Raw genomic sequence first — 24,454 nt, 5'->3', positions numbered from 1 at the left:
CCTTAATAGGTGCTTGTTGATGGACTGAAATGTTTCACAACTTAAAAATAAGCTGTCTGGTCATAACAGTATCTGGCTTCTGGTTTAGGAAAGTTTTTTGAAAGTGAAAGTAAATTACATTTCTGGTATTTCTTATTGTAGTTTATGTGCTGAGTATGACCCTGGTGTATGATTCTGAATTTCCTGTCCCAATTATTTACCATAATAATTTTACATGATTTTTTTACTACAAATTTGATCATAGGTGAGTTCCCTTTAGTATCCAAAGAGAATTTGAACACCTGTCCCCCAGAATTAAGGTCTGACAAGCTCTAAGAATTAAGGAAACTAGTATTATTCCTGATTTAGGCACCTAAGTTATTCATTTACATGTGACTGTTCAAGTGTCATCCATAGCTGCAGTAGAATCGGGTTTGGTTAATCATGAAGCATCCTTTTTAAGGTTTAGTTTTAGAAAACATGTAGTAGAGCCACGAGAAAGCTACTGAAAGTATAAAACTAGTTTCAAGGCATCAATCAGTCCCTTTGCCTGCTCATTTGAACATTTTTGAAGGCAATTTTGAAAATGGGCAGCCACCAATGTTATGCTGATATAAAAATTGAAAATTTGAGATTTTGGTCAAATGTTTCTAGGTGTTTTGTTTCTTTCCACATTCCAGTACTTATTAATAAATTACGTGTGAACAGTCAGTTTTTTGCTTTTTTGTGGGTGACTGATAATAGCAAATAATTTAAAAAATTAAAAATTGAATTACTAGTCTTGACCCCAACCAAATTTATAAAAAGATTTTTTTAACCTGAGATCCACAGACCCCCAATAGATCATGGATAGATTTGGGGAGATTTATGTACTTTTATGGGCAAAACAATTAGATCTTTTTTTTCACTGGACTCTAACTGAAATTTAGCACTTTTAAATTAAGATTATGTAGGCAACAAACTTGATTCTGATAAGGGTGTAAGTTTCACCAGACTACCAAAGAGCTCCATGACAAAAAAAATTAATATCTGATCTAAAATATGATGTGCAGTACACTCAGTTTCCATTTGTCTGTCATTTGTGTCAGTCTATAAATGTATTCTCTTCAGGGCTTATGCCCTGTTATGATGTTTTTGTAGCTGTTACCTCTTTTTTATGTGGGTTTATAAAGAGGCTATTGATGGGGACCACATCAATAAGTAGAAAAAAACTGTTTTGGCCCTCCTCAGTAAGGTGGTGACAGAACCTATTTTTCTGCAGTTCCTCAGCTAAGATATCTGTAATGAATGACTTTTGGAGAAGTACTTTCTGTCTGAATGAAATTTTTTCTGATATGTGACTTGACGGTTTCTCACGTAGCACTTTGTTCATCAGATGTTTAGTGCACTTAACATGTCATATTTTATGATTATTTAATTGTGCCTCATCTTTTACTAGCCTGTAAGTTCCATGAGGAAAAGGTTAGTATTATCTAATATCTGTTAAGTGAATAAATAATTATAGATTGTGAGGGGGGGAAACTATTGCTAGTTTATGTTGAATTTTCTGAGATATTAGTGCATTAGTATGAGTTGTATTAAAGAGAAAAATGAGTGAATAATACACAGGTTAAATCACAATTTGATAATAACTACAAGTATTCTTTTTCATCTTGTCCTTGGCCTTCTTTACTCTGTCTCTCCCTCCCCTCTTGTAGTGTTGCTTGGGGTACCTTGTTTTTGGAAGAAAAATGGATGAGAATGATAAAAGATGGTAAGCCATTAAGAATTCAGTACACAATTTTGCCACCAGATGGGGCAAAATAATTTTTTTTCATTGTATCTTCAATAAGAAGTAGTAGTGTTTTGTTGCTGTAAAAATAAATGAAATTAATCAACCGTGTACAAACATACTTCAAGGGACTTTTTTTTAAAGCAGGTAAATATAATAGTGTCACAATTCAATTCTGCAAGTATTTATGAAGTACTTACTAAGTTTTGGCACTGTGCTGGGCACTGGGGATATAAAGAACAAAACATTTTTTTCATCAAAAGTGAGGTACTAATTTCCTTAGCTAACTAGGCCTCTGTGCAAACTATTTTGAGAATTAGGATGGACCTTCTGGTGGGGAATCTCAAAGACTAATTAGAATGAGTCCTACTTAATGACTGGCCATTGAGCAAATGGAATTGAAAACACTATTGTTTTTACAAATTTGTTGTAACTGTTGATTTGTGAAGTCAGCCAAAATTTATTTTCAAAATACTAGAGTCACATGGAATTATTTTTCCTTTTCTGATAGCTAGCTTGTCTGGTGAGTTGGAGATTCTGAACAGACAATTTGATAAGATAGTAGTTATTTCATGGAAGGAAAGAAGTAAAATTGTTAATAGCAATCAACCCCCTTAATTTTCATAGTTGATATTTTGTTACAGGAAGTGAAGTACAATTCATATTCTTTGCACAGGTATCCAGTGATCTAATGGGAATTTGACAAGAACTTGGGAGGAGATTGATGCTAATAATAATTGTTTTGGAGCATAGTGAGATCAGCTATACTTGATCAATAATTTGATTTAATTGTGACTGTAGTTCTAGGAGGAGCTGTGGATCAGTGATGCCTCAGGATGTTGTGCAGGTAGAGAAATTTGAGGGAGGAGGGGACTGAAATGCTTTGATTTTAAACTGCATAAAAATTGAATGTGTTTCTGAAAGAAATATTAGAAAAATGGTGTTCAATTTGTATGTTGATCATTTTATTTTAGGTTGATAGGGAAAGAAGGAATAAGCATTTATATAATACCTATTGTGTGTCAAGCACTGTAGTGCTTAAAAATGTTATTTAATCCTCAATAATCCTTTGAGGGAGGTGCTGCTATTTTCCCCATTTTACAGTTGAGACAAACACATTCTGTGACTTGCCCAGTGTCAGCTAGTATAAGTGTCTGAGGAGGGATTTGAACTCAGTTCTTCTTGATTGTAGGCCCATGTTTTATCTACTGTGCCACCTACCTACCAATGGATGTGATGCTGTTCGTTTTTGTGAAATGGTTTTCTCTTGCTTTATATCTTATGTTGTAATTTTTTCTAGTCGTTCAAAGCTTACTTAAGTTTAGCATAGTTGGCATAATCAAGAAAGAGATGGTCATAGGATTGTCAGATTTAGAGCTGTAAGGAGCATTTGACATAATTTTATTTATCTCCTCATCTTACAGATAAGGAAACTGAGATCCTGACAGGTTAAGTGATTTGTCCAAGGTCATATAGCTAATAAAATAGGAAACTCTGGCTATGAACTCTGTCAAGCCTGTAATTTGATGTTGTTCCATGATTTTACAAATTCTTAGATATTCTTTGTTTATAAGTTCCTTATTTTTAACCATAATGAATATAATTTTGTATAGTCCTTTACTGTAAGTAAAGTAACCTAAAATAATAGTGGCTATCTTAATTTATCTGTAATTTGTCCAAAGTAAAGCTACAGAGAAGTACACGAGATTGCAAAAGAGTAATATTTACTGTGTCTTTAAAAAGAATGATTTAGAATGTTACATAGTAGGTTCTAGAGTAACTAGGGGAGACAGCAGTTAAGGAGAAGGCAGTTGGAGTGAATCTGAGTAATAGGTAAGATGTGTGAGACCTGAGCTCCAGATAGCACTTAGTAACAGGGAAAGATATTGGTGGATTAAATAAGTTAAAAGGGTTTTTAAAGATTTGGGACTATTTTAGTAAGTAATTACTAATTTTCATGTTGGCTCTGTATTGTTCTTTAGAGTTTTGTGATCAAGTAGTTAGGGATATGTGGAAGAAAATACAGAAGGTAAATAGTGTAATGTTAATTTAATTGTGTTTAGGCAATCTTTTTCATAATAATCATGGGCATACTTTTTATTTCCATGATTAAAGTTATTTTAAAAATAATTTGGGTCTCTTCAAAACAAAGATTACAATTCTGAAAAGATTTGAGATGACAAATTACCAATTTCTTTGAAAATAGTAATATTTGACATTTTGATGATCATTAGATTTAAATTTGCAGTGTTGATGACTCACTCCACTTTGATGAAGAAACATTTTTATAATCACCCCAAATTAACTCCTTTTAAGCTTGTAATTTGGTCCTAACAAAAGTACCTTTCAAACTACCATGCTTGCAGAAATAAAGGAATGCTTGTTTATGTTGAGTATTGATACTTTACCATTGTGGATGACAACTTTGTTCCAGTCTCGAATTATTCATTTCTTTAAACATTTAACAGTTTTCAAACTTTTTGGTCATGGGACCCCTTACACTCTTAAAAATTATTGAGGAGCCCTGAAGAGCTTTTGTTTATATCAGTTACCTTTATTAAGAGGTGATATTAATTAAGTATTCATATTTATAGCTAAATATTTAATTTACAGGTCTTGTAATCTCTGGGGAAAATCCACTGTATGCTTGTGAGAGAAAAAGAAGGGAAAAGGCAAATAATTAATGTCTTGGTATTATTATGAAAATAGATTTTGTTTCATAGACCCCCCCTGAAAGGGTCTTGGGGGAACTTCTCAGGGGTCCCCAGACCATACTTTGAGAATGAGAACCACTGCCCTAACTTCCATCGTTTGTTGTCATTTCTCAAACTTACCATGTGCCCAGGAAAACTCTTGAGTAGGGGGTATTGGTGGTATGTAAGGTAATCAGAACAATGGAGTATCAATTTTTAGCCAGAGAAAGAGAAGACTTGATCGGGAAGAGGGGTCTTCAAGTATTAGGGATAAGGATTAGACTTGCTCTGCTTGGCTGCAAACCGTTAACATTTGAGAGAAACAGATTTAGGCTTTTTTAACAGTTGTAGTCTTTTGCAAATTGGGGAAGTAGTAGGTTAGCCTTCATTCTGGAACTTCAAGGAAAGACTAAGGGACCTTTTTCCTTATGTGTTTGTAGACAGAATTGTTTCATATGCAGATTTGACTAGATTACCTGAGTTACCTCTCAGTTCTTGAGTTTCTTGTAATCCCTTGTCTGTGAACCAGAGCTACATTTACCTTCTAATCTATCTGGTCTAGCGTTTCCAGATTAATCTTTTATCATGTCACGAGAACCTATAGTGAATTCCCTATTGCTTATCATAAATAAAAGGGATTCTGGCTTTCAAAATCCTTAATTTGGACCTATCCAACCTTATCTTCAACATGTATATTCTAGTCTTGTCAGTCTTTTTCTCTTTTCTCCCCCTCTCTTCTAGGTTATACTCATTCCTGTCTCTAAGGTATTATCCACTCTTTTACTGCTACTCCCAGTGAATACAAAAGGCCTTTCTTGGGGCAGCTAGATGACGCACTGGATAGAGTGCTGGCCCTGAAGGCAGGAGGACCTGAGTTCAAATATGACCTCAGACCAAACACTTGACATTTACTAGCTGTGTGACCCTGGGCAAGTCACTTAACCTCAATTGCCTTTACAAAAAAAAAAAAAGGCCTTTCTTTCCCTAATCTATATCCTCCATGTCCCTTTAAAATTCATTCTTCCTTTCCACTTACTCCAACCTATTTTTGATCTTTCCTTTCTCTTAACAGCTGGTGTACTCAGAACCAATCCTTTTGCATTTAATTTTTGAAATTATATTCTATTTTTGTTTCTTAACAATTTTGTAAACTTTTTGAGGATGAGTATGATGCTTTTATTTCCCCCTTCCATCACCAGCACCACAACCTCACACAAAGACACGCATATAACACTTGATTACATTGGTTACAGTTTTTATTGTGGTGGAAAATTATGTTTAACTTCATGAATACAAGGTTCAGAAGATTTTAAGTGATTCTAAAGGTGCTGTGTGGCTATTAAATGCCTATGGTGGAAGAATAGTTTTTGTAAACCTATTTTGATTTCTTTCAGGAGCTTACTTCAAGTGAAACTTTGGTTGATAGACCTAGATGCTTTGAGTTGACATCAAGACGAATCCTGTTTTGTTTGGGGTTTGGCTTTTTTTGTTGTTTAATTCTAGATTTGGGTGTGTGTTTTTCTAAGTCTTTCAGACTGTAAACATTTTGTAAATTTTGCTGTGTGGTTTTCCGCTTCTTTCGTCACTCTATTCCATTTTATTTAGAACTGCAGGAAGATATCCAGCTATGATGTTGAGTCAGATAAAGTGTGAAATGATAACGGTTCTAGTTTCCTATACCTAGAGGTCTTTATTTATTTATTTAGGCTGTTACCTTTTGTTAAGGAAATAAGTATTCCTATTTGGCTTTGAAATTTTTTGAATATCCCAGACCACAAGGATGTATTAATGTGGATTTTTCTCTTTTATGTAACTACTTTAGGCTGACCCTTATACTAATACTTTTTATGACTAAATAGATCTCTTCTAACAATTTACAACATACTTAGCAGAAATGAAAAAGTCTGCACATAAGCTTTGATTTTTATTTGCAATTATTTACAAAAATTGTCCAGATGCAGTTTATAGAATTAGAGAAATAATGTTAATTGATATACAAGATTCCTTTCTACAAAGGCTAGATGAACCGATTGCAAATAATTGTAGAGTGAGTTAACTTTAAAGAAGGATCATACTGTGATTATTTGGTTGACATGGGTAACTTAAATTAAGAGAATACTAGGGAATTAAATTTTTAATGTGTAATAGAGCACTGTGATTCACGTATTGGTGGAGATTAAAAAAAACACACCTTAATTAAGGCAGGCTCTCTAGTGGCTGTGGGTCCTGACTCACCCACAGTTTAAGAAGTGCTGAATGGTTCTAGAGTAGGAAAAGTTTAAGAAGCCCTGAGTAGGGTGATAATGACACATTCATAAATAACTTACAAAGTAATGCTTGATGAATTCATAAAGGAGTATGAACAAAGTCTTATCAATCAAGCATTTACTAAGCATCTACTACTGTGTGTCAGGGACTGTACTAGCCACTGGGAATAAAAAGATTTAAAAAAAAAATTAAATCTCCTCAAGGAACTTATGCTTGAAGAGACCACGTGTGCCTATAAGTATATGCAGAGGAAAGAAAAAGTTAATGGCTAGGATCAGGAAGATGAGCTTAAGTTGCAAATAGTGTCACAATGTGTGTGAAAGCTTTGAGTAGTGGGGATCAAGAGAGGCTTCCACTAGAAAAGAGTGGACATTTGAATTCGGTTTTAATAAATGTGTAGGAATTTAATACCGGTTCTGAGAAGTTAATATAATGATCATTTGCTATTAGCATTAAACTTAATGGATACTGAGTTGAAGTGAAAACCTAAAGAATTGAAATATCTAGAGTGTCTGTATGTTTATCACTGGAATGACTAACATTTATGAAGACCTACTCTGTACAAGGATAAGTGCTGAGGGGGAAAAGATAGATTGGGATCTCTTTCCTCAATAAAACTGCAGTTTTGGTGGGGAAGATAGGACACTTACACATAACTACAATAGAAATTTGGATGCAAATGCATAAGTACACAGTAAGAGACTATAGATACTCTGTTGCCTTCATCCCTTAAAACAGTTCTTGAACATGAGCAGAACAGTCAAATGTGAAGTGGTAATGGCTTGTGTTTTCATTATCAAGTATTTACATATACTATTTGTGGTGGACGGTTCAAAGCAAAATAACCCATCATCACAAATAAAGTTAATTTTGTATATTTTTAGGGTTACACTTATAGAACTCTGGTATTCCTGTGATGGAACATGCTGTAAATCCAGAATCATCAGTGGCATTTAAATCTGAGTCAAGCTTGGACAATATGGAAAGTAATTCCCAAGGTATTTACTTTTATTTAAAGTAGAAAAATATTTTCCTGTAATCCTCAAAATCCTATTGGAAAAACCTGAAAGCCAACTTCTGAACTCTAAAGTATGAGTTTAATGTAAAGATTCACTTTTCCGTGGATGAAAACTTGTGTTTCTTTTTTGGTTGCCTTTTGCACAAATGCTCATACATAGAAAATATTGTTCAGGATGTAATTTGGTACAAAGAAATATATCTAAATCCTGGCTTTGCCATTTACTGCATGACCAGCAGGCAATGCATATCATTTCTTTGGGCCTTGGTTTCCTCATCTGTAAAATAAGGGAACTAGACTAGATCACCTGGAGGTTCCTTTCCAGCCCTCTACCTGTTGTGTGCATGACATACTTATTAGAAACAAATCATTTTAAAAGATTAACAAATTCATAATTTTCGGGTTTTTTTTTTAGGTTTGGATGACAAAGGTGACCCAAGCAATGATGAGGCTCCAAAAGCAATTAAACCCACAAGTAAAGAGTTTAGGAAAACATGGGGTTTTCGCAGAACTACCATTGCTAAACGTGAGGGTGCAGGAGATGCTGAAATAGAGTCCCTTGATCAGCAACCACAACAGCAGCAACAAAGCCTCTCCCTTCGTCGAAGTGGGCGGCAGCCCAAGCGTACAGAAAGAGTAGAAGAATTTCTTACAACAGTTAGAAGGAAAGGAAGAAAAAATGTTCCTGTTACCCTGGAAGATTCAAGTGAACCAGCCTCCTGTCCAGTTACTGATGTTGAAACTGCTTCCGAAGGAAGTGTGGAAAGCACTCCTGAAACTAAAACTGGTCAGAAATCTGACTCCAGGAATGTTAAGGGTCAGCCCACTGCAGTTACAAAAGGAACAAAAGATGATGATGAAGATGAAGATGATGACACCTCTGATAGTGACAGTGATGGATTGACATTGAAAGAGCTTCAAAATCGTCTTAGAAGGAAGCGTGAACAAGAACCCTCTGAATTGACCCTGAAAGGCATACAAAATCGCCTAAGGAAGAAACGTCGTGAAGAAGATCCCACAGAAACGGTTGATGTTGAGGCAGGTAATACAGTGGAAACTGAGGTGCCCAGTAAGCAAGAACCTGAGACAGTGGACCAAATAGCTGTGCCCCAGGAGTCTAAAGAAGACCAGGATAGTAAGTTGGAGGGGAAAGCTCCTCAGGGAATCAAAGATGAAGAACCTGAAGAGTTAGTGAAGCGGAAACCTGAATGTGAGGTTTATGACCCTAATGCATTATATTGCATATGTCGACAACCTCACAACAACAGGTAGGTAATTGGTAGTTGGAAAAATGTATGTTTTTGCCTTTAAGTTTATTCAAGTGATAGAAAATTTCAAAGAGGCAGTCCTTATTGATAAATTCTGCCAGTTATAGGATGGTGATTTTAATTGAAAGTTAATTGATCTCTAAATGAGATTTTTTTTACCTTAATATTTCATTTCCATAAATTGATGCTCGTATTTGATTCTGGTTTTCCATATCTGATATATTTAAAAAAATTTTTTTCAGATTTATGATTTGCTGTGACCGATGCGAAGAATGGTTTCATGGTGATTGTGTAGGGATTTCTGAAGCTCGTGGGAGACTTTTGGAAAGGAATGGAGAAGATTATATCTGTCCAAATTGCACCATCCTGCAAGTACAGGATGAGACTACTTCAGAATCTGATCAGCAGGAAACTAAGTTTAGACATGAAAATGCTGATGGTACAGAACTGACAAGTATAGGAACAATAGAGCAAAAATCCAGTGAAGATCAAGGAATCAAGGGTAGAATTGAAAAAGCCGCCAACCCAAGTGGCAAGAAAAAGCTCAAAATATTTCAGCCTGTGAGTATTTTGCCTTAAGATTTTTAAAAGCTGGATTTTAAAGAAATGTGGTGTCAATTTCAGACTTATTAAAGCCTTCAGACTTACTAAAACTTATTAAAACCTTTATTATTAAGACCATTAGAATTAATCTTCATGAAACTGATTATCTGAAACTATTACTGATAAGTAAATGTAATATGGCTTAAATATAGCTCATTTCTTATTTAATGTTTTTATTAAACCCGTAGAAAAATGGGTATGCCACTGTTGCTGCTACTTTGTGACCATACTTGTCTCTGAGTAATTCTTATGACTTGTAATCTGCTTTGTCACAAAATGTCTTAGAGATGGGAGGACCACATTTTATTGTAGTTCCAGAAATAAGCTAAAATCATCATGGCTGTTAAGAATTAAAGCCACCTGGAATACAATTTTATATGTTCGCAAAAAAAGTCATAGTTTCATTATGATCTATGGCTTCCTTTTTTCTTTAAAGGATTTTCACATAAAATTTTCTTATTTTGAGGCCTAAAACACATAGTTTAAGCTATCAAAAGTGAAAAATAGGTTTTATTTGAATGAATTAGCTAAAACTATAAAATGATAAATGAATTTCTCTAGAAATTGCATGTGATTTTGTTTTTGGCTATTTGTGTATTTGCAAAAGTAAGTGCCAGAAAATGGGTAGGAGTATGAATAATTCAGATTGATAAGTAATAACTAAATGAAGATAAAGTTTAGTGATTATGATGTTGATGATATATACTTATGTGCTACTAGTATCACTTGACTGAAACAGAATAGTGCAAACATGATTTATAAAGTTCTTTAATAATTCTAATTATGCTATTCAAATATATTGTACGTTTCAATCTGCAGGTTATTGAGACTCCTGGTGCCTCAAAATGTATTGGTCCTGGTTGTTCCAGTGTGGCTCAGCCTGACTCAGTATATTGTAGTAATGATTGTATCCTCAAACATGCTGCAGCCACCATGAAATTTCTGTCCGTTGGCAAAGAACCAAAACCAAAAGTAAAAGAAAAGCCAAAATTGAAACCTGAAAAGTGCAGTCTTCCAAAATCTGGTGTTCAGGTAAGCTAGCTACTTTGGACAAACAAAAAAATGAAGTATGGTTTTTATTTTGAAGGAAAAGAAAAGCATACCTAAATTATTCACAGCTAATATTGTTTTAGCTAATAGTTTGACCTTCTCTACCAAGCTTCTCATCAGAGCCATCAATAAGGAACAGATACTAACTACATTTTAGTAGTTCCTTCCCCTGTCTGCCTTGTAGTCAAGGTGCTAATGCACTGGAGAAGAAGGAGGCAAAATATAGGCTCGGTAATATGTAGCTAATTAATCATCCCTCAGAGAATTGAAAATTATTATTTAATATACACAATGGATGGGTAGCAGATAATAAGCCATAAATTGTTGCTAGTTTACACAAGTTTGTCTAAATTCCTATTTATTTACTAATTACAAAAGTGAGACTTGGGGGGCAGCTAGGTGGTGCAATGGATAGAGCACTGGCCCTGAAGTCAGGAGGACCTGAGTTCAAATCTGGCCTCAGACCAAACACCTGACACTTAGTAGCTGTGTGACCCTGGGCAAGTCACTTAACCCCAGTTGCCTTTAAAAAAAAAAGTGAGACTTAACCATGTGATTTTAAAATAGGAAATTTAGAATTGTAAGGAATCCTCAAAGGTGTGTTTGCAAAGGTAGGAAGATGGATGGGTGGATGGATGGATGGATGTGGATATATATCTATGTATCCTAAAATCACAAGTCCTATATATATTAAATGGTCACTTAGCCTGTATTTGAACACTTCCAATAACCTCTGGGGGCATCCATTCTAATTTTGGACAGCTTTCATTTTGAGGAAATTTGTCCTCATGTTAAGCTGATCTACCTTTCTATTGCTTCTAGTACTACTCCCTTTTAGGGCCAAGCAGAAAGTTCTAATCCTTTCACATGGTGACCCCACAGATACTTAAAAACTTCAGTCGTCCCCTTTAAAATAGTTTTGATCTTCACCATCTTTGGCTTGTTCCAGTTTGTGACTGTTCTTTCTAAAATGTGGCATCCAAAATTGAACCATATTACTTTATATTTGGTTTGATCAGGGTACAGAAGGGCTGCCACTTCATTCTTCTGTACTTGATACTTCTGTTAATTGCAACCTAAGAGCATATAGCTTTTTTGGTTATTATATCACACTATTACATGGTGGTTTTACCTGATTGACATACCCACAGGAACAGTATAATAACAAACACTAATTGTAATGAAAAATTGAAATCAAGTATGTCATATAACTTTTAGCCATTTTACAAATAGTGATTGAGATTTTACATTATACAGGCAGGTATTAAAATTTCTTCTGTCCAGAAGAGGCCAGCTCCTGACAAAAAAGAAAACATTGCAAAGAAAACTGTGGTGACGACACCTAGGAATGAAGGACTTGTTAAGGAAACAGCTTCAGAAAGCAGCACACCATCCTGGGCAAGCGATCACAATTACAATGCAGTAAAGCCAGAAAAGACTGCTGCCATTTCATCATCACTGTTATATAAATGTATGTATCACACAGGGATTTGTCTCATCAATCCTTTACATTCTATTCTAAATAGCCACCCAGTTTTGGCTTGTCCAAGATTTGGAAGTTTAATCGTGTTTTTATTCTGCTCTTAAACACTTTCTTCACCTTCAACAATTCACATATATTTATGCATCTAAGGAGATTTTCAAGGTCCAATCCACTTCTTAGTCTTTTGTGACTTATTTGTTTTGAGAAAAAGAAAATGTGAACACACCGCACCCCCCCCACACACACCCACCTACACACACATACCCCACTCACAAAACATAGTTGTCCATACATGGTTGCTGAATGTTTGTCCTTGATGATTGAGTTCTTAAAACTATTTTCAGTAGGTGGTAAGTATAGTAATGTCAGCACATTTTGCCTTAATAGGTTCAACACATCATCCATGTTCATCAATGCTCAATACCAATAATAATTTTCTTGCTGTACTATTAGCTTTCTTCCACAAAAGTCCTCTAACACTTCATCGTGGTGTGGAGGTGACCTTGAGTTCTTGAAGGTTATGCCATTCAGTGGTGGAGTGCAAGCTCTGGCAGCCCCTACCAAGCTGGAAAGGCTTCGAGAGTGTGGGCCCAGCGACGGACGGACTGTATGTCTGCTGTCTAAGGACCAGCCTAGCTAAATTCGGAGAGGTTCTTCGCCAGATTGGCCATAGGCTGATGAGTTTTTCGGCCACAGTCACTTGCAGACCATCTACCAAGTCCTAGAGGGGTTGGGATCTGTGTCGGGGAAGAAAGCACTCAGACCAACAAAATCACAGATCTTTAAAATTACATTTAGCTTTTTTATTTTTATTTTATTTTTTGCACGTGTCAGCAGTACATAATCATCAGTTCTAATGATTTATACATTTTGGAAACTTTCTGCAAATAACCTGAAATGATATTCTGCTTATATTAGAGGTTTTCAGGTTTAACTTTTTATTTCTTACTGGGCAGATAAGAAGGTTTTATTTTTGAGTGTCTAATTCATATACTACATTTATTCACATAAACACTCAATTTTACAGAAGATTGATTATAGTATATATAAAGGTAAGTGAGTAATAGTGTTTTCTGAGTTGTAGCAAATATTAATGAAAGTTAAGGAAAAAAACTAGCTTTCTATTTTCAAGTATTTCTGGATTTCTGGCCCCTGCTTTTCTAATTCACAGCTTTTGGAATGTAAGAATTAAGTTCATCCTTACCTTACCTTCTGTTCCAGAATAACAAAATTACGACATTCAAATTCATTCTTAAAACTATTGCATCTTACATCTGTTCTGTCAACAGATGATATATACCTGTATTAGTTTACAATCTGACAGTTATTTTGGAAATTAAAAGAGGCTAGGCAAAGGGAAATAAAAGCACAATACACATCCACCTTGTTTTTGATGACAGACTCTGAAATTGCATCTGGTTCTGCTGGAATTTCATATCTGAATCCCTGAAAACCTGCCTGTGTTTTATTAACTGTTTATAATGTCAGGAAGCCATCTGCAGAGAGGGGAAAATACATCTTAGCTCTCCTTATTCCTTTGTTGTCTGTTCCCCATTTACCCTCATTCTAAATTCCTCTAAAATTGAGAGGGCAAATTCTCTGTTAAAAATTTGGAATCGTAAGGGACATTAGAGACCATCAGAATTCAGTAAGAGGAGAATTATGAGATGAGGTCCATCTCTACTTCTCTACAACCTCTTTAATCCGTCTTACCTATCCAAAACAAAAATTTTGGGGGGAAGGAGGGGGTTATATACTTAGACTGAGGCACATCTCACCTACATATGTTGTTTTCAGTTACCATAAATGAGTAGGAAAGTTCAGATAACCAGTAGGTTGAATTCTTAAGAAATATATGTACTGAAGACTATGAAATTACTAGAATTGGGGGAGAGTGGAGCATCTGAGGTGGGTTTTGAGGAGGAAAGGGTCAATGGAGAAGGGAGAGTGGGGCAAAAAGGGAGTGGGGTGGGAAAGGGAAGGTTGGTTATTATGTTTCTTGTTACTCCAGGCAGCATTGGATTTGAAGCTAGAAGACCTGGATTTGAATCTTTGTTCTGCTACTTCCTGTGTGACCTTGGTCAAGTCACCCTCACACCTCTGGGCCTCACTTTTTCCTCAAGTGTAACATGAAAGGGGGTGGACTAGATGATCTCTTAAATTCCCTTTCAGCCCTACATTTATATGAACCTACAAGACCATACCAGGGAGTAAAATACATAAAATCACTCATTGTGTGACTGCTACTAAACCCTTCTGCTCTTCCTTACATATTGGTGACCACCCATGACTTTTCTTTCCTTTTACTAAAACTATGAGATCTAGTGTGTTCTTTGGGATAACAGAACTATGGATTAGATCATCTTCAGTGTAGAATGTCTCCTATACATACAAGAGGGAGGAGGGGAGAGGGTATAGAATAATACCTCTATAATTATCAAGAGTATTTCCACTATTTACAGATTTTCCACCTTTATAGTTGACTAGCTCTCAATGCATATATTATAAAATTAGTAAGCATTTGAAAGCACTTTTTGGGGGGGGTTTGAAAAATGCCTCGATTTACTTGCTTCCCTAAACGGTGTTGAATGTGGGTTATCATGGCTGCTGCAACTATGAGTTCTGGGCCGCACATAGATGAGAAATTTATTCTTCTGGTGAAGAGGAACAATGATTCCATAAATTGAAACTTCTAATTCTACTGTCTATTTTAAAATTACTGTCAGAAGCAGTATGGCAAGTAGATAGAGAACTGGAAGATCTGGGTTCAAGTCTCATCTGACTGAAGCATATTGTGCCCCCTGTGGGAACTCTCTAAGACTTAAGTTACAGAGAAGTTCCCACCTGCATTGATAGGAGTTATCTGAGGGGGAGTTATCTAGTCTAATGAAATAACTAATATAGTCAAGAATATTACAATATTAAACAGTTAACATGAATAGTTTTTAAGTTTAGGATTTTGGTGGTAACTAATCCAAATGGCTGATGTGGGTCTTTTTTCCCTCATTTATGTGAAGTTGGTTTCTGTTTGTGTATCCCTTTTTGTTTCTTTCTCCACTTCTCTTATCCCATCATTTTGTAAGTCATAGAGTTGAAAACAATTTTCTTAAATTCTTGATACCTACATCCCCTCTGTAGGTAGTTTAGAACTTTAAAATCTCAAAGGCACATTTCTTTCCAACTTTTTTTTTTCTTTTTCCCAGTTTCATTGAGCTTATTCATATTGCTGGCATGGTGAACACACTGTTTAACACAAAAATGTACTTTAGACCACCTTCCAAAATTTTGCTTTGAATCTATGAGCTATCCTCAAAATGTAGGAGCCAGATGAATTTCTTTGCTTCTAAGAACGAAAAATGGGGGTAGGTGGGAAAGCTGCATGTTTGACAGAGGACATTGGACCCCACATTTACCCACGATCTACAGAAATGCTTCAAAGAATCATCTGGAAAGGTTCAAAGAGTGAGTTGTTCACGTCTGACCAGAACACATCTGGGCCCTGTATGTGGGGGTGGGAGGGAGTGCTAGAGGCCAGCCCTACCCTCCCTCTTGCCCAGTCTCTACCTCTGGTTACAGGGAGTGGAGCACAAGTTGGAGCAGGTACAGTGGTAGCAGAGGGCTCTGAGAAGCCCTAATGGGTTGGCCGCTGCTGCTGTCCATTGCCCCAAGGACTTCTTTTCAAGTTGCTGAGCTAGTAAAAGTGAATCTGCATGAGCTGGAAGAGTGAAGTGCGCTTCTGTAGTTGGGGTAAGATTTCGCTGAAAAGAGTAGGTGCCAGTGTGACTTGGCACATGGAATTTTCCCAGCCCTGATCTACGGTAACATTTTACATTTTTTTTTTTGAAAAATTTAAAAGCTTTACATACCATATTCAGATTACTTCTATTTAACTTAAGATAGTATTCCTTTTTTTTTTTTAATGTAGGCTGCTAAAAAACTACTGGAGGCAAAGCAATAAGGAAAAATAGATTTCCAGTGCCTCATTTCTGGTTGTCCCACTAAACTGAGGTGTGTCAATGAATCTTTCCCTTTTTTGCATTTTAGGGGACATGTTAAGTAGCCTGTATAAAACATTTATTCCACTGTTGAAATCTATTAAGTGGACAGCCTCCATTCGAAAACATAACTAGGGGGGTAGGGAAGTCTTTAAACAGGTTTCACTGAAAATGAAACTTATGTAATAAGTGATATCATATAAAAAATAATTTGTGGAAACGCAAGCATGATAAATAAACCTGATTGGTTTATTCGGGGTCTCATTTGGGCATATGGGTTGGTTGGTGGCAGCAACAAAATAAAGGTAATTTTGCTATTTGTGTGGAGTGGGAGGTTGGCTAGAAAGAGACTTTGGGGTTTATTGGCTTGGGCAGTGTATTGTAGTTGGGAAAAAAAAAACTAGACTTGGGTAGCCTGAGCACAGGAGACTGTGAACAAATCACTTCTGGGACCACCAAGTTTCATCTCTAAAATGAGGGAGATTAAACCAGATTCTAAAGCATTCTTCTAGCATCAGCATTTTTTTCTATTCAACAATCAGGCACCTCTGCACATGAAGTGCTGTATCTAGAACACTAAGGTAGTAGAATGCATGAGAAGTTCATAAACAATCTCATTGAGTTGACTATATATGGGATAAGTTAGGGCAGGATATGTATGAGAGGCACACAAAGTAGTATGTGAGTGTATTAGGAATTCATGGAGGTTGATGGGGGGAGGGCATTCAGGGAAAATTTTAATGGAAGAGATAGCATTTGAGCAGGTCTTTAAAAGATGGGTAAGAATTGAGCAAGTGAAGTAGATGAGGACATATTAGTTAAAAGAGGTAGGGAACAGAGGGAAAGGCAGGAAAACGGTAGACCAGTTTGGCCAAAATTGGAGGGAATGAAGGAATAGCCAAGAAAGGGGAGTGGCATGATACACTGGGTCTTTAATGCTGGGCATGGAACTTTTTAGACTTAAGATTTTCTTTAGTCCTGCCATGCCCCTAAATAATCATTGAATTTTTCTATTGGTAGATTATTTTTTTTTTCTGATAGAAGATTTAAGACCTTAAATATTTTCAGGTGGTAATTTTATATGATATACAAGAAATACTATAAAAATTGGCATTCTATGTAGAAAAAGGTAAAATAAGGCAAATTCACCAGTAACTGTAACAAATTGAAATCAGCACATTTAACCTATTTATGCCTCTCCTTAAATCATTTTTCTTTTTAATTCCTGAGGAGAGGGCGGTCTATACTGTACCTGTTTTGAGTCTTATGCTTCTTAAAAAGTAAGGTGATAACGTGTTTGCTTTAGGAATATTTAAAGATTAATACTTTAAAAACATTTTGATAAGTGTTCACAGAAATCTAGTAACTAGTAGTTCATGTTTTCTTGCATAAATGGGCTATTTACACTTTAAAGTAGTATCAACAGGAAGGCAGTTATATCCCTCAATTACAGCTTCTAAACTCATAGAAGCTAGAAGCAAACTTCTAAGTCTGAATTGTTGCCCCTTTCATTTACTTAAATGGAAGGTTGAGGGGCTTTCAGGAGGAATGAACCAGAAAGGGATTCAGGAGGAAGAAAAGGTAAATTATAGCATATTTTACTTAGTATCTATATAATATACATTAAGATGACATCTGGGTTTTTGTAGACTATCTCTTTTAGAGGGTGAATCATGCTATTTTAAAAACCCTAATTGTAGATGGTGACTCAATTTGAAACGATCAGTTAACTACATTTTATTAAAATATTACATTGTTTTGAACTTGGTGATGCTAAAATTGGCTAAAAATTGAAAATACTCAGATTAGCAATCAGTTTGCATCCCTGGCTTTAGACCTCTAAAGCATACAACCAATTAAAGAGGAGACCAGTCTGGGACCTTTATTTAGAAGATAAAATGATCAGGTTTTATTTCCATATTGTATTTGAAATAAAAATAGGTTGAAATCATCTGTATTAATTGGATATTTGTCCCAGTGACAGCAGATTTCAAAACATGACAGATTTAGAACTGAAAGGGAGAATGAAATTTATCTGGTCCAAATCCAAATCCCTAATTGTATAAGTAATAGTAATGACTAAGATTGACAAAAAAACAATGTGTTTTATGAGAGTTCATTTGATTATTTCTGGCACATAAGTAGGCCCTTAATAAATACTTGCTAATTGACCATCACAACAGTCCTCTGAGGAAGGTACTATTTTCCCTATTTTACAAATTGAGACATCCTAGTCCCAAAAGAGTTTAAGTGACCCAAGATTTTACAGGATAGTGAACAGAGCTAGGATTTAAATATCCAGGTTATCTGACTCCAGATGCTCTTTCACTAAAGCCTACTTTGATATGTAGTTATTTTTTTCCCCAAAAATACTGTATGGTAGAATTATAAAGAGATTGGAAACAGTGAATGGAGAATTTATTTGAGTTCCCTTCCATTTGTGAAGAGTGCCCATGTCACAGATTTTTAATCTGTGTTCAGATATTAGTTTATCCATGCATTCCTTGAATCTACTTTAGAATAGCTAATAAATAGTCAAATTTTTAAAAGAAAAGTTAACAGGGGCAGTATCGGGTAATGAAGAGAATAGGTCTGGAATTTAGAAAAACGTAGGAGTGCTGCCTCTCACATGCTGGCTATTGTATTCATCATAGTCCACTGCACAGAGTAGGAGTTTAACAAAGACTGATTAATTGACATACTGACTCTCTCAGTGCCCTAGGCAAGTCTTTTAAGACCAAAAATTACAGCATAGTTCGAAGTTCCCATTTTGCTTTTGGTAAGGTTTCTTCCCTAGGAGTTACACAAACTAAATCACTAATTCTGCCTTTTTATATGCAGGAGTTCGTTTAACATTTTATTTCCACGTAGGGTTTTAAGATTTTGAAACTTAGGATCTTAGTTGTCACAGAATATTTCAGCTTGAAGTCTTCTTAGAAATCACCTCATTTTATTTATGAAGAAACTGAGATTCAGAGAAATTAATTTCCTTCAGGTCACACAGGTAATTCCAGAAGTCACACTAAGGTCTGTCCCTATCCAGGGCTCTTACCACTTTACCATCTGATTTGGTATTTAACCAAAGAAATATACAGCCCTGATGCATGGACTATCATGTACTTCAGAGTTGATACAAATTATGTAAATTAGCACATTAAAAATAAAAAGTTTCTCATGGGTGGTTTTAAAATACAATAATTTACACTATATAGACTGATAGATTTGAAGGCTGTGAGTAGATCCAAGTTCACATCCTTGCTTTACCAGTTAACTTTGGCATCATGCTCAAGTGACTAGACTTCTTTGGGCCAGTTTCTTCATTTCTAAAGTAGAGAGGTTAAAGTTTTATGTTTAAAACCACTATACCAGAACTAATAATTCTAATTGATCTTTTTTCCTATTTGTAACTACCAATTAAGATGCTAAAGAAAGACCTGAATGAATATTGTAGTAGTAATTACTAAGATGTGGTTATTTTCCATTAAAATTGTTAATGTACTTGTTCCTCTCCACCCTGCCTTCATTGAATAAATTTTACAACAGATCTAAAAATCTTGTTGCACTGGTGCCACTTTAAATTAGTTGTTAGAATACAAGTTCTACATAATGCAGTCTGAGATATTGTAGTATAGCAATATGTAGAGCTGAATTTGGAGTAAGAGGTCTTAGGTTCAAATAGTTTAATTTGCTACCTGTTGAAACATGGATAAAACACACACTAGGACTCAAGAGTTAGATTAGATCTCTCAGGTCCCTTTTAAATATGATTTTTTTCCCCCTACTCACAATCCTTCAATTATTCCATGTATTCCCAAAAGTTGCTGATCTTTAATTATGAAGTAGTTACTTTGGGTGTGTTTCTTCTGGTGTTTGAAAAATTACTGAAACTTGAATTCTGTAATGCTCTTAACTTGAATTTTCTCTGTAGTGCTTTTAACATAAATACTATATCCCTTTCTAAAAATAATTATGTTTCATTGTCAGGAATATCAACTGTTGGTACTTAACTGTATACACGTACACCAAAGTCCTGGTATGACCTTATGGTATGGAGGTGACCTTGAGTTCTCTCAAACTATGCCAGCATAATGTAAACTCTAGTAGTTTTCTAACATGCTGGAAAACTTTCCAGTATGATACTGTATGTCCAATTACACCTAAGTTCTGAAGAAACTGGTCACAAGAATTTTGGCCACCCAAGTGTTTTTTGTCTTTGTTTTTAGCTTCTAACACATGAAGATTTTCTATTTAAGTGCAGAGTAACTTGTGATCTGCATTTGTGATAATAGGTTGGGGAATTGCTATTACATTAAACAGCTGAGATCATGAGGGTCATTTGAATTTTCTTTACAGAATGGCTATTGCCTTATTCAAGGGTTTTATTTTTTCCTTTTAAAAACTGAAATTGTAGTGGGAACCCTTTTTATTGAGACTTGAATCTGCTCCCAAAGGGATCTCATCTCAAGCTGAGACAAGTCTCCAATTCTGAGTGTTTTCCACCCTCTTAGTCACTGCTGGCTTTCTTCATTCCTATGAGGTAGACAGGTGACGAGCAAGTGAGAAGAGCTAACTAAAGGAGACATATTAAGACCACTATATAGAAACAACTACAACAAATCATTAACCTTCAAGATGGGTGGATCAAGAGACTACTAATTAGTAGAATTATTACATTTCACTTATATTTTCAATTCATTCTCTAGCCTTGATTCTTATAGCTTTTATAGTATACAAATAAAGGCAAAAGATTTTGAAATTCATGTTGTAAACCATTGCTACACTTAGGTCAACATTGATAAAAGATTGGTGAACAAGTGGGGACACCTGAATGAATGTTACATTTACTTAGTAAATTAATTGATCATGAATTTTCTAGCCCCCTACGAAAGAAACATTGATTGTGGATTGGGGGAGAGAAGGATTTAACTCAATTTTTTATCTATGCCTGTTTGGTTGGGATGGAAATTCTTAAAATTGTTTTGCTTTAAAAATTATTTAACATAAGATAAAAGTGAAAGTTTTTTACCAGATTTTCTGTTGAGTACTTTATTAATTTGGTTTTGTCTGCCTCTGAACTATCGTAACTATTCAAATGAATGTTAACTTTAAATTTGGCACAGTGCCAGAAATATTCTGCAGCAAGTGATTTTAACCTTAATTCTGCTGCAGTGGGGATAAGAAAAAAAAATCTAAGTACACATTTTTGCTTTGAAACAAAAACAGAGCTAAAATCCTTAATGCAGATCTTCATACAGTATTGAAATTTGTACAACCGATACTCATTTTTCAGTGATAATGTAGCATTGTAACAGAAAAATCTAATCTTTAGGGCTTACCTTCGTATTTTATCACCAAACTTAATTCCCTAAAGTTTGTTTCATTTTCCTCATATGCTTTCTAAGGAGTTGCTAGGGAGCTAAATTGGCAGTAAAGGTCTGAATAGTTGGCCTATTTCCACTGCCTTGTGAGGCTCAAATGAATAAACACTTTGTAAACTTCTATGTGCTATATAATAGTCTGTTACAGCTAATTTACCTTGTCACTTGAAATATAAAAAGCAGATTTTTGATAAAAGCCTGTTAAAAGTATACTTGACCTAGACACAGGAAGAGAAGACTTGGGTGAAAATCTCGTCTAAGACTTGTGTTGAAATACTGGGCATGTCACTTAACTTCTCTTTATCTCAAGTTTTGTCTGCAAAATGAGGTCAATAATAGCATTTACCTCCCAGGGTTTATTGTGAAAACACATTAAGATTTTTAAAGCTCTTTGCAAACTTTAAAGCACTATGTAATTGTTAGCTATTTGTAATTTTATTCAAAAAATAGTTTTCCTGTATTAATGGAAAGTAAACTGATTATAACATAAAATCCATGAAGCATATATTTAAAGCCGTCACAATGTGATGTAGAATGTTAAAGCTGCAAGATCCCGTCTTTATTCCCGCCTCTTCAAGCTTCTAGATGAGGAAACCAAGATCTGGAAAGTGAAGTGACTAATAGGTCAACACAGCTAGTCAATAGCAGACTGGACTAGTACCAGATTTGTAGACTCCTGGTATTCTTGCCTTTTTGCCCCCTAATTTTGCCTTCTTGCATCCAAAAATTAAAACTATTGGAATAAAGTTTTATTACACTTATTTAGGGAGAGGTTTATTTAGAGCTTTTAAAAACTTTATGTTACAGGGGACTTTGAATACTTTTTCTAAGGGATCAGAACTTTTTTCTAACCTTAAATATCACTCTATAAAGAATTTAAGACTGAAGGCCTCTTTTCTAATCATATCAATAATACTTTTAAGTCCTATGTGTTGTATTTGTGTTTGAAAGGGGTTTATGACAGCTTTGTTTGCAAAGTGGTATTCAGAAATTACAAGTCCATGAAATTTTTATCACATTAGTTAATGTTATTGATTGAAGTAAGTCAATAATACAATTAAGATCAGGTTGGTGATTTTATTATTTTTTTTTAAAGAATGTACTTTAAATTATTCATGGAGCTATTTTGTATTTTCAGATTCCAACTTAGTTATACATCTGAATCATGGCAGACTTACTCTTTCATAATGGAAGCCCATCAAAAGTATTGTTTTGTGGTATTTGAATATTCTAAGAATACTTTATTATAAAAATAACTCATCCATGGACATTTTCTTTCTACCTAATCTACCATTGTCTACATCACCATTTATTTAGCATCTTTTAAAATTTTAAACCCAGTATAAGGGTACCCACAACGTTTCATTATTTTACTTAAATCTGTAGTACCACATTACAGTACAGTCTTCCCCCATTTAGTAAAGACTGATTTAAATGTTTATAAGTAAACTTAAAGTATGGCATGGCACTTTCTTTTTTTTGGTTTTGTTTTGTTTTTGCTAGGCAATGGGGGTAAGTGACTTGATCAGGGTCACACAGCTAGTAAGTGTTGTGTCTGAGGCCGGATTTGACCTCGGGTCCTCCTGAATCCAGAGCTGGTGCTCTATCCACTGTGCCACCTAGCTGCCCATTTTAAAAGTCCACTCTCTTTTCTTTTTTCTTTCTTTTTTTTTTTTTTGGTGAGGCAATTGGGGGTAAGTGACTTGCCTAGGGTCACATAGCTAGTAAGTGTCAAGTGTCTGAGGCTGAATTTGAACTCGGGTCCTCCTGAATCCAAGGCTGGAGCTTTATCCACTGCACCATCTAGCTGTCCCCAGCATGGCACTTTCTCATTTGAGGAAGGTAGAGTTAATTAATTTTCAGAGTGGTGCCTTCATCTTTCTTTTTGTGGGTGGGATGAAGGGTGATAATTTTACACATTTTATATTTTTTAAGTCATCCATGAAAAAGTAATGTCAGTATTTCAGAGTGACATTGCTAAAATTCATAGATATAAAATGGAGAAAGGAATAATCAAATGAAATGAATTGGAAGATATTTGGATGCAGGTTAAGATGTTAGACTATAGTGTTATGTTTATGTTCGATGTTAGATGATTCTGATTTTTGATAAGTTGCACATTTAGTTCATAAAGTACTTTAATACTATATTCAAGAATAAAGAATCTTGAAAACATCATTGTCAAGATTGGAAGATAAAATTGCTGTTATTAATGAATAACCCCTCCTTCAGCTACTAAACTGAGCCAAAAGATGTCAAGTAAAAATTTTAAAGAAATTGGGTGTGAGGCACCTGTAGCTTCACACTTCAGCATGTGGACACAAGTGCCTGCCACCCCAACAATTTACAGATAAGGAAATTTTCATTATACACATAGATATTATTCTGTACATTTATAAGCAATTGTGAATTTAGTAAAAATTTGTTAATTTCCCCCCATTCTCTTCTCCTTCCTCCGCCCCCACTAGAAATCATCTCTTCCTCCAATCTGTTTTACCTTATGTATGGTTTTAAGCACATTCAGGGCAGAGGTAGTCACTTAATGGCTAGCACAATTACTGCCTGTTGAAATCTCATCCTGTGTTTAAAGATCAACTCTTTTTAATTAAAATATCACTTTTTTTTAGTTAAGCCTTACTGCCCCTCGCACTGTCTCCTCTCCAACCCCATCAGTAGCACTTTAATTTTCACCTTTTGTGGACACAGATTTCATTCATGTTTTATCTGAATTTTTGGTCATAAGACAGTGTTCTGCATGAAGTAGACAGCAATACTTTCAGTTGAATTTATTAGTGCTTGCTTTGTGCAGAGCATTGTGAATAAACATAATTTCTCTAAACCAAGGTACCTTGAAGATTACTGGAAATAATCTGAGTGAATGTGATTAAATATAGGAAGAAGGGTCTTTTAAACTGAATAGACAGTGTTGGAAAGTAGATTTCCTGGCA

At 35.2% G+C, this 24,454-nt stretch overlaps 1 protein-coding gene across 1 annotated transcript in view; it reads left to right on the top strand.

Annotated features, from left to right (window-relative positions):
• DIDO1 (death inducer-obliterator 1) overlaps positions 1 to 24,454 on the top strand; it is a 70,359-nt gene that overhangs the window by 20,687 nt on the left and 25,218 nt on the right. Inside the window, 4 exon segments of the mRNA XM_078149893.1 lie at positions 8,145 to 8,997; positions 9,240 to 9,558; positions 10,420 to 10,632; positions 11,908 to 12,121. Coding sequence (XP_078006019.1) covers positions 8,145 to 8,997; positions 9,240 to 9,558; positions 10,420 to 10,632; positions 11,908 to 12,121 — 1,599 coding nt within the window.

Source organism: Phascolarctos cinereus, unplaced genomic scaffold, assembly GCF_003287225.1.
Source record: "Phascolarctos cinereus isolate Bilbo 61053 unplaced genomic scaffold, phaCin_HiC Scaffold_2;HRSCAF=192, whole genome shotgun sequence".
Taxonomy (NCBI): Eukaryota; Metazoa; Chordata; class Mammalia; order Diprotodontia; family Phascolarctidae; genus Phascolarctos; species Phascolarctos cinereus.
Note: the sequence above shows the minus strand (reverse complement) of the source record. Positions and strands in the feature narration are given on the sequence as shown.